The 20,695-nt window shown below is 40.7% G+C and overlaps 1 protein-coding gene across 1 annotated transcript; it reads left to right on the forward strand.

Annotated features, from left to right (window-relative positions):
• The first annotated feature begins 15,168 nt into the window (after positions 1-15,168).
• On the forward strand, positions 15,169-18,633 carry TMEM86A (transmembrane protein 86A). Its single transcript, XM_015819623.1, has 3 exons — positions 15,169-15,195; positions 16,050-16,314; positions 18,184-18,633. Exons 1-3 carry the CDS (start codon positions 15,169-15,171, stop codon positions 18,609-18,611), a joined length of 720 nt encoding a protein of 239 aa, XP_015675109.1. The 3' UTR covers positions 18,612-18,633.
• Positions 18,634-20,695: the final 2,062 nt, after the last annotated feature.

Consider the following 20,695-nt stretch of genomic DNA (forward strand, 5'->3'; position numbering starts at 1 on the left):
ACTAAGCAAACTGTTGTAAGTCGAGGACTACCTGTACTTTATCACTTTTTTACTTTTTTTTTTTGTCATCAAGTTTTTGACACCTTGCTAGGCGACTGGTGGTACTCGGATATTGCCATATCCTAAAAGTGGTACAATGGGTGAAAAGGTTGAAAAGCCCTGCTCTAGGGGAAGACTTTTTTGGTCACATCATATGCCATGATTATGAGAGTCAGATCCATTGATGTAAACTGCTGGATTTCTCTGCAAACTTTAGCTTACATGTCTGGACATTGTTTTAACTCTGGACCGCAACTTAAGCTGGTTTTGATCATCTTTTTTTCTAAATGTAGGACCTTGGTGGATGGTTTTCTGCTCAGTTGCATGACAAGGTCAGGTCAATATTTTTTAATTTAGTTGAGGAAGATATTACTATGAATGGCATTGATTGTCTAGAAACTTGCTATTTTCAGTTTGTCCTTGAGATGTTCCGTTTACTTGAACTAGACAAATCATAATCAGAACATGCTTCTGCGATGTTTGGAACATTTGATTTAGAAATGAAATTGGTAATCTGCCCGAAATATAGCCAAGATCCAACATTTAATCTTATAAAAATGTCCTTTCTATGCCTATTTTTGTCTTTTTGTTAATGCTTTAAAAACCAACAATTTTCATCTCAGGAGCTAACTGCATAAATTGTATGAGTCAGTCTAATGCATTTTTAAAATTGTATTACAGAATTTCTGAAGACAATTCAAAGAAATAAAGAGTTTTTTATCCTCTCTACGGGAAAGGTAGCCTGCTGCAATCTTAAATAAACCATAATTTCCCATTAAGAGTATAACACAGCCACTGTTTTTAAATTGTTACAGTGCTCTAAATATTTTACCTGCAGAAAACGTCAGCTAGCAGAAGATAGAAAAATAGACTGGCAAAGACAGCTGGGTATTCATCTAGGAAATTCCTCTGGATCCTTATGTTAAGCCATTAGTTCTTGAATCAATAAGGATTAATAATTTATTGTCTTGTAAAATGTGGGTCATCTATTTTACTACAGGTGTAATGTAAACTTTATTCCATCCATGTTGAATTTTTGTATGGGTCAAGTTTTGTTTCTCTCAGCTTTCATTTCTTTTATACCATTTCTATCCCAATAGTTTAGTACAGGTTTCTTCCAGTCAATAAAAACTGTAGTAAAGTTTGAGCATAGTTTTAAAAATAAATGCTATTTTGCAATCCTAAACAAGAAGCTCAGAGAATAAAGCACCAGCAGCTACAAATATTTTCCACAGCTACATTTTTCAGTTATAACCCTTTCTGTCCAGTGCTTGGACCTATACATTTTTACCCCGGGGTAAGTCTTGAATGAGTCAAAAGATGCTAGGTTTCTCTCATGCCTTAAGAGCAAGCCAGGTGAATTAATTCCTGAGCTAGTGAAATAGATTTCTGTAATGTAGGGTGAGGCTACTGTTGTCAAGATCAACATAGTTCTATTAAGGATCATACCTATTTTTCACCAAAGCGGACACTGTAGGTAGTGACTTTTTTAAGCTCCAGTGTACCAGATTGTTCCTGTATTGTGAAATCCACTGAGACAGAAATAAAGGTCTAAACCAGGGCTTTTCAACCAGTGGTACAGGTACCACCTGTGGTACATTGGCACCTGGCAGGTGGTACGCGACCATCCTAGAAAAGTGGTAGCAGGGGAGGGGAATGAGCTGAACCTGGTGCTGATCCTTGCGCACCGCACAAGCCTGAGCGAGAGATGGCTGGAGCTGCAGGGCTGTCAGGGCTCAGCGGAAGCGCAAGGATCAGCACCAGGCTCCAGCTGGAGCTCAGCGCTGATCCTGGCGCTTCTGCTGAGCCCAGAAGAAGCGCCGATCAGCTGGAATGTTGCAGCCTCTCCAGGGTCTTGTGATTTACATTCAGATGCTTGGCAACTGATTCATATTTATGACGGTCACAGTGTCCCAGGGTCATGTGAAGTGACCAAAACCTGCTGCAACCACCCAGCAGACGGGGGGAATAAAAACCAAACAACCCCCCCACCCCCGCTGCCAATCCTCAACAGAAATGTTCACAACAATGAAAACTTCGGACAGGAGGAAGAGCGCCACTGGGTGGGCAGGCAGGTGTCTTGCTCCGCTGTGCCTTGGGGGGCACTTTTTTCAGTTCCATTGTAACTTTGAACAGTCACTAAGCGAACTATTGTAAGTCGAGGACTACCTGTACTTTATCATTTTTCCTTTTTTTTTTTGGTCAAGTTTTTGACACCTTTCTAGGCAACTGGTGGTACTTGGATATTGCCATATCCTAAAAGTGGTACAATGGGTGAAAAGGTTGAAAAGCCCTGGTCTAAACTACCATTCTTAGTACAATAGAAGAATAGTCTTTCTCCATTATAATTTCTTTGCCCAGTGTGGAAGTCTGTGTAGAACTAGGTAAAGAAAATAAGGGGCAGGAGACTTTGGAGACCATGCTACTCCATGAATCCACTACTACAGTATCCTTGACAGAGAGCCATCCAATCTCTATTTAAACCTCTCCACTACTTCCCCAGGCTGTTTGTTATTGAGCAGCTCCTTTCAGATATCCAGCTGAAGACTATTTCCTTGAACAAGTAGTCCTTACTTAACAATGCTATTGAGGTCAGCAACTCCAGTGGTAAGTGAAGTCATTAAGGGAGACATCATGTGACTGCTCCATTTAGTAACAGCAGTTCTGTTTTAAGGTGTTAAATCAGACATGTCAAACTCACGGCGTCACGTCATGTCGTGTGACGTATCGGAACTTTCCCCCCATTGCCGGCAATGGGGTGGGTGCAGTTTCCTCATGACATGTCCGGCTCGCAGGCCGGCAGTTTGACACCCCTGTGTTAAATGAATCACCCATGGTCATTAAGTGAGACATCACATGACTGCAACTTGCGACCTCCTGCTGGCTTTCCCATTATTTATGCTTGTTGGTAGCCAACTGGGAAAGTCATGAACAGGTGATCATGAGACACTGCAACTGTTGTAAATGCAATGCAATGGTTGCTAAGTGCCCGAATTGTGATCACATGACCACAGGTGCACTGCAACCATCATGAGTGCAAGGACTGATCCTAACTCCCTTTTTTCAGCACTGTCATAACTTCAAACAGGACATAAACAAATGGTTGTTAAGTGAGTACCAGTCATATTTTAAATCCAAGATTTCTGATATTTTGTTTTGGAACAATTCTGCCCTCATGACTGTCCTTCACACTTTTGAAGATGGCTGTCCTGTCTTCCCACAGTCTTCTCCAGACTAAACATACCCAACATTTCCAGTAACTTTTTATCTTCCAGGTGCCTTATCACCTTGGTTGCTCTCTTCTGGACCTGCTCCATCAGTATCTTTGCTGAAATGCAATGCCATAATTGGCCCCATTATTCTAGTTTCAGTCTGACCAATACAGAATAGGAGGAGTATCTTAGCAAGCAAGTAAACTGAACACTTAAATACTTCTTGCCATGCAATTCAACAAAAATGAATATTTGTTGCATGTTTACATAACTTGCTTTCTTGGTTTTGAAATTGATAAATGGATAATTCTGCTATAGGTAAAATTTAATTTCAGCTGTGTGTTTCTATGCAAAAGAAGTAATTCCAGGAAGAATAGCCAACATTTGTTTTTTGTTGTTGGGTGTTTTTTTTGCCTCTTTTCTAGCTTTTTCTTAAAACTGTTACAGTGTTGTGTATGCAATGGTTGGAAAAGGTCATAAAATCACAATATGTAATACATAAATCAATTAGACTCCTTCTCTAGGACAGCACCTGATTCCCAGAATGATTGATGCAGCTTCTGGAATCCCCCACAAATGATACTAAATTGAGTGTTTTAGTGAGATGGAAGAAATTTAGTGAATATATGAGAAAAACCAATTAGCAGTATTTAATTTAAAAATTATTTAAAAGCTACTTTGATCCCATCCTTTCTTTCTTTTTAGCTCATTTAGTTAAATGAAAGGACAGCTGTTACCCACAAACATCTAGATACAGACCAGCCACAGGAGAACACTGAGTGGAAGCACCAGTGTTGGCTGCTGTTGGAGCATGGTGGCTGGCTGTGGAATTCTGGGAGTTCACATGCCTTAAAGTTGGACAAGGTTGAGTTGCACTAGTAAGATGGAAATTGTCCTTGGTTTCCTAAAAGGTTTTCCCTACCCAGCCTAGAGATTTGGGGTATGTTAGGATATAAAAATCAGCATTTCTAAGTGTGCTGCTATATAATAATCAGCATTAATTAATTAAAAGCCCCAGCATTCAGAATCTGCCTAGAAAAACTGACAGTTGTATTTTTCTTCATATTCCCAGAAACTAGGTTTGCAGTAGCTGATAAGAAGTTGTAAGGATAATCACACATAGTGACAGTACATTCTGATATCAAAATGACAATGCGTTTTTGCAAGTCAGTTTCCCAGGCATACAATACAAAATGTTCCTGAATTGCTAGTTCAGAGGGAGGCTACGCTTGGGGAAATGTTGTACTGTATGCAGCTATGTAAATAATGGATCAGGTCAAAACATTTTTACTTCTGCACCAAAAAAGAAATCCGCATACATTTCATAATGAAGTATTTGACGTAGCCTCAGCTTGAGGATACCTGTAACAAAAACACACACTTTTAAGTTCATTTATGCTTTACTGTTATATTTTAAGAGGGTGAGACTCTTACCAGTTTACCTAAATCTTAGAGCTCTTTGCAAGTACCATGTTAACTCTCTAGTTCAGGGGTGTCAAACTCGCAACATCACGTGACGTGTTGCAACTTTTTTTCCATTGCCGGCAATGGGGTGGGTGTGGTTTCGGTATGACGCATCCGGCCCGTGGGCCGGCAGTTTGACACCCCTGCTCTAGTTTCACTAAAGCAAGATCTTTCCTACAAATTTTCTTGAATTTTGCTTTAGGTGATATTCCAACTCTGATTTTCTCAGGAGCCAGATATTTGCTGCTTATTATATGGTAGGAAACCACAAATTGATTACTGAATACAGATCATGGGTAATCTGTAAGGATGCACACATCATCCTTGGCCTTCATCTCCTGCCCGCTCCATCATGTAATTCAACCACCAGTAAAGCTGTCACCTAGAAGCTCTCATCTTAGTATCTCATTACCAATTCTTTCATCTTGCTAATCCTTCTCAGGCAAAAATACAAAAGCTATGAAATGTAAGAAAGCACACTTTTTTTCCTTTGCTGGTATAATGGACAACCCATGTTCTTTCCATAGAAGATTGCAGAATAAATGATTAAGTAGCTTCTAGAGAAGGTGTGATTTGAAGCATAGAAAGATCCATTAAGTTCACCCAGAGCCCCTTTTTCATTGTAGAAGTTTTGTGTCAGCTTTGTTTGACTAACTGTGTCAGAGCTATGCCGTGGTTGAGTGAAAGGGGGAGGGTGGTGTTAAAAAATCAAGATGATGACCACAAGTGTGATCAGTGCTGCCACCAATAACTTTTTTCGTGCTCTTACAGATACCTTAATGCCCGAGGTAGAAAATCCAATACTGTAAAAATATAGAGAATAAAATAAATAATAGACCTGCTACTATAAATAAGCTTTAAGTACAGCTGGATCTGAAAGACAAAAGTCAGTGATAATGGAATAGATAAGAACATTTTGTAATTAATTTTGTGCCATGAAGTTGACTCTTGGTGGCCATTCCACAACAAAATGTATGTGTGTGAGTGTAGGAAGGTGGATAGAAACACAGTTCCAACATATACACTGTAGCTTCTGTCCATAATTATCAAAGTATGTTCATAAAGCCATCTCATGCATAGAATTTTCTATTAGAGGCCTTTTCATAAGCCACACCTTTTTCTCCATTTCTACTTTCCATATCCTTGAAACCAGTCAGAAGCAGATCTTTAATTGTCTTCACTTCTGCTAAGGCGGGGATAGGCAACCCAAAACACTCAAAGAGCCACTTGGACCCATTGGAGAACACCGTGAGTCTACTCTCTTTTACACACACACACACACACACAAACACAAACACAGAGAGAGACAGACAGAGAGAGAAGCAGGGACGCACAAGTGCCTCTCTCTGTCTCTGTCTCTGTCTGCAAATGGCAGAGGAGGCTGGGAGCTGCAGGGGAAGGCTCAAAGAGCCGCATGCGGCTCCGGAGCCGCAGGTTGCTGACCTGTGTGCTAGGGGAGATGGGCACCATATAAAATTGGATGGATGGATGGACAGATGGATGGATGGATGGATGGATGGCAAGGGGCAGGAGAAACCAGGAACCAATCCCTTTTCTTTCACCTGACACAAAGAAGGGTTAAAAAATGAAACCCAAATGAGGTCTTGCCTTTTGAACATCACAAGCACCTTCTCTCCCTTGCTCCTTAGAAAGCAAGATTTAAATATATTGGTAGCCATTCCCTTATTACTGGAGGAAGGAACCTGCTTTCTGGTAAAAAAAAAACCAAACCCATCTATCTGCTCCTGCAATAATAGAAGGACAGGATGGCAGCAGTCTGCTACATGCACTCTTCACAATAGCTTTAACTATGGTTGTAGATGGTAATTTAGAGCCTCTGCTTGTTTATCTGTGGCCTCCTTGGCCACTGGGAGGAAGAGAGGCCAGTGCACTATGAAACTGCCCAAAACCAACTAGAGGGAGTGAGATTCAATTTTCTGATAAAGGCTACTTATGTAGGCAGGGAAAATCAAGTGTTGATTGTGCATGGCTTATGAAACATCGTGAAGTGGAAGCGTGCCTAAATTCCTTCCTTTGCACAGTTAAATTGCAGGGGTACTGAATTTGCTTGCATCTATGAACTGGCATGATGTAGTAGTAGAAGCAAAGTCAGGAAGATCAGAGCATCCACAAACCCAATGATGATGATGATGATGGAGGAGGCCACATTTGCGCCAGTTTCAGATAAATTGGCAGCCAGCCAGCCTGTCTCAGCCCTTAAAATGAATCCCCCTCCTGGGTCGGTAGGACTCGAGCTGATCTGGGAGCAACACAGAGTGTGAATGTGCCTAGAGGTGACCTCACTTATTCTCCCCTCACTGTTGAAATCAACGAGTGGTTTGCTTCTTAGGCAAAACCAGCATTTCTTTGCGTAACATGCTCTCATTTTTCATTCAAAGATAGCAGAGCTTTAATAAGGGGCATGTGTATTAGGTCAGGAAATGTCTGGTCTCTTTAGAAAACTGCTGATGCTATTGAATGAGGAACTTTGGGGCTAGGGGACAGATTCTACAATCAGAAGGAATGTTCTTTGGTCTTAACACATTTATTCAAATAATAAGGGGTCCTTAGTGCTCTCTGAACTTGGCTGCTTTCTTGAAGACGTTTCATTACCCGAACTAGGTAGCATCATCAATGCTAGTGGTCTAGCACTGATGATGTTACCTAGTTCGGGTAATGAAATGTCTGCAGGGAAACAACCAAGCTCAGAGAGCACCAAGGACCCCTCATTTCAACCCTGAGCTAGAAATAGTCTCCTTTATTCAAATAACCTAGCCTTTATTCACTTCAGCGAAACTTGCTCTCAGGTTTAGGATTACAGGTTTAGGATACAATCCTGCAACTGGAAAATGAGTGACACTTCAGTTTTGGAAAGGGACATCATTTACGTAGGTAGGAGCAGGAGAATTCTGCTATTTTTGTCTCCCTTGCAGTAAAAAATTAGGGGTCTGCCTAGGCTGAACAAAGCTCGCCCCATTCTCTCCCCCCCCCCCCCCAGCAATGTCCTTCTCAATCCTGCATTGCTAGGTCACTGGTCATTAAGTGTATTAATTTGGAAAGAGAAATGAGAACTACTTGCCATTTTGTACTTCCATTTTGATCAATACAACCGACTTACAATGGAAATTGAGGTGAATTCTTAGATCCCCAGTGATTTCCTGAATGAGCCTTGACTACCTACTACAGTGGTGGCGAACCTATGGCACGGGTGCCAGAGGTTGCACTCAGAGCCCTCTCTGTGGGCACGTGTGCCATTGCCCCAGTCCTAGGCATTCAGCTGGGTTTTATAAAACCTTTTTGCTTTAGGCCTCCGCCACCGTGTGCAAAAAAAAAAAAAAAAGGTTCAATCAGTCAATTTCAATTTTTCGTGGGAAAAAAAAGATCTTGCAAAATTGGAATTGATTGATTGAACTTTTTAATCCCACCCTGTCTGCCATTACCACCGCAGCCATGCCCACCCAATGGGCCACACCCACCCAATGGGCCACACCCACCCGGCACTCATGATGCATACCGTATTTTTCGCTCTATAAGACGCACTTTTTCACCCCCAAAAGATGGGGGAAAATGTCTGTGCGTCTTATGGAGCGAATGCTNTCTGAACTTGGCTGCTTTCTTGAAGACGTTTCATTACCCGAACTAGGTAGCATCATCAATGCTAGTGGTCTAGCACTGATGATGTTACCTAGTTCGGGTAATGAAATGTCTGCAGGGAAACAACCAAGCTCAGAGAGCACCAAGGACCCCTCATTTCAACCCTGAGCTAGAAATAGTCTCCTTTATTCAAATAACCTAGGCTTTATTCACTTCAGCAAAACTTGCTCTCAGGTTTAGGATTACAGGTTTAGGATACAATCCTGCAACTGGAAAATGAGTGACACTTCAGTTTTGGAAAGGGACATCATTTACGTAGGTAGGAGCAGGAGAATTCTGCTATTTTTGTCTCCCTTGCTGTAAAAAATTAGGGGTCTGCCTAGGCTGAACAAAGCTCACCCCATTCTCTCCCCCCCATCCCCAGCAATGTCCTTCTCAATCCTGCATTGCCAGGTCACTGGTCATTAAGTGTATTAATTTGGAAAGAGAAATGAGAACTACTTGCCATTTTGTACTTCCATTTTGATCAATACAACCGACTTACAATGGAAATTGAGGTGAATTCTTAGATCCCCAGTGATTTCCTGAATGAGCCTTGACTACCTACTACAGTGGTGGCGAACCTATGGCACGGGTGCCAGAGGTGGCACTCAGAGCCCTCTCTGTGGGCACGTGTGCCATTGCCCCAGTCCTAGGCATTCAGCTGGGTTTTATAAAACCTTTTTGCTTTAGGCCTCCGCCACCGTGTGCAAAAAAAAAAAAAAAAGGTTCAATCAGTCAATTTCAATTTTTCGCGGGAAAAAAAAGATCTTGCAAAATTGGAATTGATTGATTGAACTTTTTAATCCCACCCTGTCTGCCATTACCACCGCAGCCATGCCCACCCAATGGGCCACACCCACCCAATGGGCCACACCCACCCGGCACTCATGATGCATAAGTGGGTTTGGGTTGCATTTTAGGCACTCAGTCTCTAAAAGGTTTGCCATCACTGACCTACTACATTAAGGTGACCAATCGTCCTCCTTTTGTAAGTTCTGTCCTCTCTTGAAAAGTGTCCTTCTACATGTCCTCCTTTTCGATATTTGAAGACTAATCTGTACATCTCCATATTCAATCGATGCTGAGCCGATCTGTTGCGTGTGATGTGATGTATTTGTATTTGACATGACGATTCGTCAAGGCTCAGTACAGTGCGAGATGCGATTTATGAGACGCATGCGCTCCGCACAGGAGAATTGTTTTGAGAGAGTGTGCCGCGCGCAAGAGTGCGCTGCACTCAAGTAGTTTTGTTTACTTCTTACTGAAACACGGCACACACACACGCATTAGACTCACTTTTTTTTCTTCAATTTATTTGTGTCCTCCTTCTCATTGTAAAAAAGTTGGTCACCTTAACTACATTCCAGGCAGGAGGCTCATGGTATTGCTAGTTACTCCCCCTCAATTGTTTAAATCAGAATTCCTATTTCCTGTATCTACTATCTACTTCAGGGATCTAGCATTTGAGAAGAGTGTGCACATACCACTGATATGCTGTTTACATAACAGAGTTGAATGGCCATGTGGTCTGTATCCCCTTCCTGAACTCTACCCTACTGCCAATGATTTCCTCTCAGCATTGTTTTACACATAATTTGTGCTTAATCTATGCTTAAAACTATTTTTAAGGAATAGTGCCTGCAGCACATTGCATGTGGAATATTTCTTCCAAGTCAACTCTGATGCAGTGAAGCTATACTTTCTGTTTTTTGTCTGGGTGACTTCATGGGTAGGAAATTTACCTTTTTTTTTGCTTTCCTAGCTAGTTTCAAATTTGCTTCTTGATAGTTCATAATCCTCCTTGACTTGACCATAGGGGGAACCCTTATTTTCCTTATTTCTCATTTAGGCTGTTTATTTTACTTTCAAAAAGCTGCCTTGAAAATTGTTCTGAACTTTCAGGTAGCAAAAAAATGCCAAACATAAATTGTGGTCTGGCATATATTGTAGGAACTAACCCTTTAGGTACCTTGTAAGGGCTTCCAGTTTGTTTCTGAGGTCAGCCCAGGGTTTGATTTTAAATCTCAATAACCTAGATCAGGGGTAGGCAACCTCGGCTCTTTTATGACTCGTGGACTTCGACTCCCAGAATTCCTGAGTCAGCATAGCTGACTCAGGAATTCTGGGAGTCGAAGTCCACGAGTCATAAAAGAGCCGAGGTTGCTACCCCTGACCTAGATGCTAGGCCAGTGATGGTGAACCTTTTAGAGACTGAGTGCCCAAACTGCAACCCAAAACCCACTTATGCATCGTCGGGTGCCGGGTGGGTGTGGCCCATTGGATGGGTATGGCCCATTGGCTGGGTGTGGCCATTGGGTGGGCATGGCTGCAGTGGTAACGGCAGACTGGGTGGGACTAAAAAGTTCAATCAATCAATTCCAACTTTGCAAGATCTTTTTTTTCCCACGAGAGAAGTTGAAATTGACTGATATTTTTTTTTGCATCTGGCAGCGGAGCCTAAAGCGAAAAGGTTTTATAAAACCCAGCTGAAGGCCTAGGACTGGGGCGACAGTGCGCGTGCCCACAGAGAGGGCTCTGAGTGCCACCTCTGGCACCCGTGCCATAGGTTCACCACCACTGTGCTAGGCTATCTGAAACACCACCCATTTTCATATGAGATTGCTGGTAACCTATGATTTTCATTGGAGACCCTGTTACAATATATGCCTCATCAACAAGGAGGCTGGGTCATTATGTTGGCTCTGAAACATCTTCAGAGTTGACTCATCCCTGTCTGCATTGGAATTATGCAGTAAAATAGCCTGATTAAATGCACCCTGGGAAATTCTAGGGAGCAGGTCTCCTCAATCTCTTTCTCTTCCCAAATCCAGCTCCAGACTGTGCTGTATCTCATTTCCCCTGCTCCCAATGTGATCTTTTCTTCCTGGCAACCTACTACCTTATTGCAGTCTATCAATCACCTCCCCCTTCGTAGACATAAGGCTATTTTTCATTTCACTATGTCTTTTTTTCAGGCTTCCATGTATGGAGCTACTTTAAGAGTCTCATTAACTTTAATAATTGGACTTCTTGAAGCAGTGAAGGTCTGAAAAATGTCAGGCTAATTTAATGAGTAGCAGATTGATACTCTGCTTGCACAAGATCCATAGTACTCAGGGTTAGCCCCCCCCCCCAAAAAAAAATCAAAGTGTACACAGCCCTAATAAGTTGCAATCTGTATGTCTAAACTATACATAAATTTGGGAGGGAGGGGCAAGAGTTTATAAGTGCTATTAATAGCAGAATTTATTTTACTCCAATAATATACCTGGGCTGCAAAACTCCAGATATTGAAGTAATATAATTCTTTGAATAGATGTCTCAATCAACTGGGGATAAAGGCACATGCTAATATACTGCTCAAAAAAATAAAGGGAACATTTTACCATGGAACTGAAGGGGTTTGCGTTCCCTTTATTTTTGTGAGCAGTATATGTAACTCTAAGGAATTTGTATCTCCTTTGATAGGCCGGACCTTTTTTAATGCTGACTTGATTAATTTTCATTGACTTATTCATTTTCTGCACTTTATTGTTGTGCCAGGTTTCTTTTATTTTTCAATGCCAAATTAAAGCAGTGACAGGTTCAGTACGAAGGGTTTTAAGAGCCTGTTGCCAAGGGTTTAATTATATTTTTCTGGCAAGTGTTCCCTGTTTGCTCTTTCAAAAAGTCAGACTTTATGGATATCAGCTCTGCAATTTCCCTCAGCTGAGGAGAGATGCTCTCTAGATTTTTGCAGCTCAGATTTTGTAATGCACAATTTTAATGAATTTCTTAACAAATATAAAAATGAAACAAAAAGCGGAACCTGCAAATGTCATTTAACCAGTTCAAAGTAAGCGCTCTCTTTCTCTCAAACTCTAAATATTACAAACTATAAGACAGCATAGATACAAAAGAAATAAATACAGGGAAGAAGATTAAAAAGAAAGACATAAATAATGACATTTATCTAATTTTCTACAATACAAGAATATTAGATCACACAGAATTATATTTATTTTTCCCTTGTTGCTCTAGAACCAATTCAAAAGCTGAGAATTGACAAATTTTATTAAATTACCCTTTAGACTTTGGGAAATAAATATCCTTGCAGAAGTATATAATCATTTCTTCGGGGGAGCATTGTTCAAGTGCAATATAACCAAAGCTTCTGATACATAGAACAAATTTCAAAGTTCTGGATATAATTTACCAATATATATTAAACTGTTTTATTTCATTCCAAACATCTGCTCCATCATAGTGTTAATGTCAAATCAGAAAGGAGCATGGCCCAATCATGCATATTAAAGTGCCTTCAAATTTATTACATATCCAATGTAAGAAGGACGGTGACTAACACTAAATCTACCCCCTCCCCAATTTTTATTGAATTGATTTAGTCTTTAGCTCGTAAGGAATATATTTGGTATTCATGAAAATTGGGACCATTGATTTCGTAAGGCAAGACGCTCCAATTCATAATTTTAAATTTCTCATAGGCTATCCAATTTTTTTTAAATTTACCTCAGATCTAATAGCCTTATTGTAATGCCTTACTGAGAGAAGAGTCAGAAGTGAAGAGGTAAATCATATAGTTTGTATTAAAGCTTGCTTTGTAAATGAAGGTGATGAAATTAAACTGAGAACAGTAAGAAACAAATGAAGAGTGGTATGCTTGGGAAAAAATCCAAGGTTTGCAAAGATACAGAAAATTCTTTTAAAAACACTCAGAAAATTCTTTTAAAAACACTCAGAAAGATAAAATCCACTCACAGCCCAGTTATTACCACTCATGCTTTTTACTTTAAAATGTAGATTAAGTGTTGGAAAAGTGAAATGAAGTATAGGAAGAATAAAATGACCCATTTGGCAGGATGGGCTGGCTTTCCCCTAAAAGGGGAGCATTCCATTTGGTTGAAGGAAAGATGGCAAGTCACTCCTGCATCTTCCATCTGTATGCCTCTGTTCCTAAGACGTTTCTCTATGTCAGTATTATTAGAATAAATCTCTCTCTCTGTCACAGGGCCCCCATCCATAGAAAATACCCATTTTCAATGCAGCTACCACCATTTGCAAGTTGTAGAATCTCTTCTGAATAAATTGCATGAGAAAAAGATGTGTTCTCATCCCTCTCTTTTAAGCACGCCGATTTCGCCGATGAATGCATTATTTAAACATACTGATTTGAATGTTTTCCAGAACTTTTATAAATAGAAACAGGATTTATTGTCACTGAATTAGAATGTGTGTTGATGGACAATGCCAGTTTAAATTTGTGAATCATGTCTCATACAAAATACTGAAAACTTTCTAAATTCAGCAATACATTTTTTCGGGGGGAGACCAAGCAATACCAAAACAACTGCTTAGTAAACTTTTTTTTTCCTAGTAGGCTATCCTATCCTACAGCATTTGTAGCAGATGTTATTGCTGTTGTAGAGACCAGTGTGAAATGATATATTTTTAAGTGCTAATAAAGGTGAATTGCTTTGGAAAAGCTATTGGATGGAACACCTTGTGCTATTTCTAAATATTTACACATTTATCCAGTTCACGGTAAAAAAAACCAAGGTTGTTTGGCACGGACTTATTAAGGCTGATTTTTTGTGCACTTATTAAAAATCAAATTCTAATCCATAGGCCTATAATTTCAGTGTTAAGAGTATAAATTTAAAATTGTCATAAGGATGATAGCTAATCAATAAGATATAATGAGGTAATGCAAATACAGTGTTATTCATTGAAAATGTAGAAGGTTGGGGACATAATTTGCCAAACAAATCATAGTGATGGGTTTGCATAGAATCAATTCAGAAACGGGCCTGTCATGGAATCATGGATGTATTATAGCCATAATTAAGGCCAATGTTTATTTGGGTCATTCTGAATTTAAATTCCTAATCTTTGCAGCCTTAATCTTGCAAATTGACGATAAATGAGGTCAAATCATTAACATTAGCTGTCATGTACCAGAAAAGTGCTAAAACTAACCATATTTCTAAAGCAATTAAAAAAAGATTGTAGAAAACGTAAATTAACATAATTAAGGGAATTCACATAATTCACACTATCAGGAAATTTGATTCTATCTAGTATCATGTTGAGAAATATTTATTGAATGATAGTGGATGAGTGGTTATAGCTGTGTAAGGATCTTGATGGTGGTAATGACAGGTCGAAGCCTTTTGTAAACTTCTTAGGAAAGGCTGGGCAATCCATATCTGCAACTATGTGCTGCTGCCTACCCATTTTGCACCATAACATTTGGCTGCAAAATAGCTGACTATTGCTAATTTGTCCCCTTATTTTCAAGCAAACTTAAGTGCATTTCATCTCCATGCATTCAATGGCATCACCACATCACTGGACATACACTCTTGCTCACCTTGGAAGCCAAAGCAATTTAAAGAGTCATTCTGATCTCGGCTATAAACCATTGTCTGCTCTTGATCTAGCCTAATATTCCCTAATCCAGTGCCCTTCATGCTGACCAAAGAAATTAAAAGAGTAAAGGCTCACACATCTTGAAGGACCCCTTACACCTTAAGACTTTCCAAAATTCTGCCTTCCTATATACGTATATAAATAAATGAATGATGCCAGGAACCGACTATAAAGCAGCCTATGCCCTGCTACCACTATGGTTTTGGAAAATTACATTTGTTTGAACATGTATAGTATATGCAGAGTAGAATGTACATTGTATATATGAGCGCATGTCTGTGTGTGTGAGAGAGAACTAATCTTCAGAACAACTAATTTAGAACACATTTCACTCCTATGTACAAACACTAATACAGTATATGTAAAAATCCTAAGCGTAATCAGACAGATGGATGATGCTGATACTTTGCTGGAAGTAAATCTCTGTTCTTGGCATGGAAAAGCTCTGAGGCTAAACAGCTGATGGCATATGGAGAGGGCAAAAGTATGGTACATATTTGGGCCAGGAAGAAATGTAATACAACTTTCAATGTAACTTTTTAAAGTACAGAATTTGCATAGCAGTTTTAAACTCAAGTTTTGTTTTTGTTTAAGGAACCACCTCAGCTAACCACCCAAGAAAGCAGAACTCTTGAAACAGGCATTGTCTCAAAAGGAAACTTTTATTAGGGGGTTAGTGACAGTAGGGAAGCCAAGGAGAGATCTGGGGAAAATCCCGCTCAAACGGTATAGTTAAACCAGCAATATTCCTTCTCCCACCAGAGTCATTTGGTGTTCATTTGAAATCCAGCCAATTCACAGATGGTACAGCGTGCATCTCAAGGTCTTCTTTCGTTTCTCTGTAACCGTCTCCCTGATAAGGGAGACACATTCCTTTCTCAAGTGGATAGAGGCAGGAGAGGAAAAGGAGAAAGCGAAAGTTATCCCAGCGAAAGTAAATATCCCCCTCCCCCCAGTAGAATGGCAGGTCCCAAAACAAAAGCACAAGAATATATATGCTGGATAGACAATAAGGATTTGGGGACCTGACATCTGAGGCTAAACAGCTGATGACATATGGAGAGGGCGAAAGTATGGTAAAGTTCAAGATACTTTTGTTTTCGACAATGCTGCTGATCAGCAAGATTTTTGAACGGAAGGGGAAGCAGGCTGTCTGGACCAAGAGGAATGATTTGGCACTGTTGTTTATTGCTATTCTTTGGGACTCTATGGCTATGGAGTAGACCTGACGGGGAAAATAACTTAACATCTGCTTCTTGTTTCTTCTAGGTGAAGAGTGAAGGCCCTAAACTCGTGCCCTTTTTCAAAGCCACTTGTGTCTACTTTGTCCTCTGGTTGCCAACCTCCAGCCCTTCCTGGTTCAGTGCCCTGATCAAGTGTTTGCCAATCTTCTGCTTATGGGTCTTCCTGCTGGCACATGGGATCAATTTCCTGACAGCCCATCACAATGCCTGTAGGATCTTTGCTGGTTTGATATTCTCTGCCCTGGGAGATGCTTTTCTCATCTGGCAAGAGCAGGGCTTCTTTGTTCACGGTTAGTGGGTTTGCCTGCTTTGAAAGGGAACACAGAACCTTTGGGGAAAATGCCCACTGCTGTTTTGGTACCGGAACTGGAACTGGTCTGTTCCTGTGTGAAGCTTTAGTATATATAACTAGAGATGTGGGGAGCAGTACCAAGAGACGGGGACGAGAAAATGTCATGTTGCTACATGGAAGGAAGACAATGCCTGCTCTAACTTCTTTACTTTCAGTCCAATTACCCTGATTTGAGTTGCAGAATGGGGAGAAAGTGGATTAAGCCTGGGTGCCATGTGGCTCATACAGGAATTGGATAGTGAAGGATCTCTCCCCTGAAATCTTTCTGTTGTCTGTTCCTCTATTATTATTATTTTTGTCACAGAATGAAATTCATAGTTTCACTATAGTCTTTGTTATCCCTTGGTATCCTGAACTAATTTTTCTAAATCACTCCTGCCCAGGTGTTGAATTAATAAACCAAGAAACAAATGTATAATCACAATAGATGCCAGAGAACGGTAGTATTTTTAGTTTGTCATTCCTGCAGCCCAATTATGCTGGAAGAAATGAAGGTGTGACTTTTTGTGACATCTTTTCTGGCAGGAGACATCAACTGTTTTTCTAAGAGTTACAGGTACAGTTTCCTATAATATGCGTTCACTAGTTTTGCCCTATCAATAAATTTTGCAGATTTTTTGTTGTAATCCAATATATCTTTTCAGTATCAGAATTAAGCCAGTCATTTCATCTCCAAATAGTGGGTTTTACCACTGTGTACTAGCAGTCTATAAGTGAGGACAGCTGGGTCTGTGTCAGGCTCTCTTTGGCTAGCCAGGCAGAGCGGTTTTCCAAAGACACAAACTCTCAAACTGGAAGATTTATTGTAGAAAACATGTGAAGACCTTACAATACAATTCTGCCAGCTGCTGGTTATCAAACATAAGCTCTGTTTCTGGTAAAATCAAGATTCAGATTCTTGTACCTCTTTTTCCTACTCATATGATGCAAAGGGCTAGAAGCCGTTCTTCTTTGAGTGGGAGAGAGAGACAATCTCTATCTGTTTCTTGTTTTTTAAAAAAACAGAACAGAGCAAAACATAATAAATATAAGGTGTTTTCTTTTGACTGTGTGAGAACGGCTCTCTCAGTCTGAAATGGCACGGCCATTTTTACATTCTTTTTGCTCACTGCAAAGTCGAAGGGAAAGCTGATGTTTTCTATTTCACATATTTTTTTCATCCACAGTGAGGCAATCAGATATTTTCAAAAAAATATTGGACAGCCATTTGTCCAGAATGGTATAGAGATGCCTGCAATGGGCAGGAGATTAGACTAAAAGGCTTTCAAGGTCCCTTTCAGCCCTATGATTCTATGATTTAGGGAGGCCATATCTGGGTTGCCAAAAATCCAATAGTTACTAAAAGGCAGCAAAGAACTACATTTTTTTCTGTATCTCTTTATGTTCTCTAGGGGTTATCTGGATTTATTTATTTTTTAAGCTAACATCTAGTAACTCCAGATAGCTTTTTAGCAAAGATAAACCTTGATCCCATGGTTAGCGAAGTTAATGCAACATGAGTCTCAGGACAGATAGTCAGTCTTTATTATCCTGTTATGGAATTCCCTGTATAGACTTACTTTTCAAAAATATGTTTCATACTTTTGCAAACATTGATGTTGCCAAACGTTTGCTGGTGTTTCCCGATTGTGGCAATGACACTGTTTTTGTGAGGTAAATGGTAGCATTTGCAGAAATGAATTGGACCTAGCATACAAGATTTTTTCAGTTGTAATTTTTTGCTGAGCATTGTTCTAAAATTACTACTGTGGCATATGTGAAATACTTGGTTCTCTACTAATTCAGACCATTTGTTCTCCTTACCCAGGCTTGTTGATGTTCGGTATTACACACATACTGTATTCCTCTGCATTTGGAATTAAACCTTGGGACCTGAAAGTTGGCCTTGGGATTGGCTTGGTGTCCAGTTTCTGCTACACCTTCCTGTATTCCTACCTCTCAGGCCCGTTTACCTATTTGGTAGCTGTCTACATTGCCTTAATTGGCTTCATGGGCTGGCGGGCTATGGCTGGTGTGCAGCTTTGCAACGACCTTTGGACTTGGACCAAGCTTTCTGCTTGCATCGGTTCCGTGCTTTTCATGGTGTCTGACCTGACTATTGCTGTCAACAAATTCTGCTTTCCTGTCCCCTACTCACGGGTCATCATCATGGTCACTTACTACGCGGCTCAAATGCTCATTGCACTTTCTGCGGTGGAGAGCAAGGATGAAGACGTTTTCAAAAAGAGAAAATAGAGACTGATGCCCGTGCATCCACCAGCTCTGTAGGGCAGGGGTCCTCAACCTTGGCAACTTTAAGACTTGTGGACTTCAACTCCCAGAATTCCTCAGCCAGCAAAGCTGGCTGAGGAATTCTGGGAGTTAAAATCCACAAGTCTTAAAGTTGCTAAGGTTGAGGACCCTTGCTGTAGCGGATGCTACAGCTGCACTCATCCTGGAGGATGCTTCAGAATCTGTGACTACAAGTCTTGCTTCTTGGAAGCTTTTCTTTATAGTATTTGGATGATCTTGTCTAGTCCTGTTGATTGGAGTATGGAACTCCCACTGGAGATTTAGATTGTTTTAGAGCACGGATGTCAAACTCGATCGCCTCACATGACGTAACATGATGTATCGCAACATTTTTTGCCTTTGTGGAGCCAGGGTGGGCGTGGCCTATGCATGATGCATCAGCCCCGCGGACCACCCGTTTGACACCCCTGTTTTAGAGTATTTACTTCCTGACCCTTGGAAACCTCTCTTAACACATTAGTATATTTGTATAATGCAGAAACTGGTGCTGAACATTCCAGTGGGACAAAGCTCGTTTCAGGACAATATTACTATTAAATAGGGTAGGCAATACACTGGAATTTAAGAGCTTTGCCTTCAACACGGAATGTGCAAAATCACACAAAAAGGAGTCTCAGTGTTGCCTAAGCATACATTGCAATAGAACTGTGAATCATTATGAGTCTACGCAAGAAATCTTTGGGACCTGAAAAATACCACAAGATGTAGGAGCACTCATGATAATCTCTATGGGTATTGTAACATATGCTGTCCTTGGGAGAAGTCAAGTTTAAATTCCAGATTCATGAAATCATTTATTTATAGGCCATGCATAGCCTTTTATTATTATTATTATTATTTTGGTGAATGTGAACCCTGCAGAGCATCTGTTTTTCTGCAGACTTTAAAAGCAACAACAAAATGCAATGAACTTCTCAGGCTGGTTGAAGTTGGAGACAGGAAAAAATGTGGGGGGAAAAAAGGGTTTTAACAATAAAACAAGTCATGCTGTGCAGTGAATCAGCTCTTCCAAGGGAAAATATCCGACGTTATTAGTGCTGAAACACTAAGAAGGACACTTGGGCATTTTTAAGACACCAGCTGCTTTGTGGACATAATTGATTGGCCAAGAAAATCACCTTTTTGTACAAGATTCTCAGCCTCTTTTCCTCTCCACAATCAGTGTCTTGAAAGAGACTGCATACACAAGACTCTGGTTATGATGCCATGAAGAATGACTGTGAAATGGATTTCTAAGGTACATTTGCAATTCACCCTTCACCTATGGACTATTTAAAGTGAAGCAGTGGCTTCCAGGCATTTGCTCTCGTCTTTCTGTACATGTACACATCAATGTTATCCCTTCACGTCCAGCCAGAGCTGTAGACTTTGCAGGTGCCTTCATGCCTACAGCTGCAGCATGGATCATGCTGACAGGCACAGCCAATCACCAAAGTGCTGAGAGACTATCGCTTCACCATGCTCCAAAATCACTCATTTGCTTATTTTCTTCTCGCAACAATGAACTACCGCCGGTCAACCTGGGTGGGAAGTCCAGTGGTGTGCTGGCACTTTCCCTGGTTTTGTGGCATTCAGTGTACAAAATGGGTTCTGTTGACTCGCAGTTCAACAATCAGTGTGAAATCACTTGGGTCCATCCCCTTCTGGTTTGCTCCGTGGTGTTTTGGGGGGAGATCATTTCCCCTGTGTATTTTTCTTATTACCTTTTTTTCTCCACATTCTGTTATATATGATCATGTCAGTGTTTATTTCTTAACATTGTGGTTGCTTGATGCCATTCAGATTTGCTAGAACTTACTCAGAATTCTTTGTCAGCATTAACAGCTGTAGGACCATAGGAGTTGTAATACTCCCTGGAAGACACCAGGGGGGAAGAGCAATGTAGAATGTAGAGCAGGGGTTCCCAATCCCCGGCCTGCTGCCCGGTACTGTGTGCCCACGTGCACAGCTCCATTTGCACAAGTGGCAGGCGTGTTCGCTCGTGGGCGAAGCTCCATTTGCTTGGAACCACCCCTGCTCTCTCCCTC

Source organism: Protobothrops mucrosquamatus, unplaced genomic scaffold (assembly GCF_001527695.2).
Source record: "Protobothrops mucrosquamatus isolate PMUCROS unplaced genomic scaffold, P.Mucros_1.0 scaffold959, whole genome shotgun sequence".
Classification (NCBI taxonomy): domain Eukaryota; kingdom Metazoa; phylum Chordata; class Lepidosauria; order Squamata; family Viperidae; genus Protobothrops; species Protobothrops mucrosquamatus.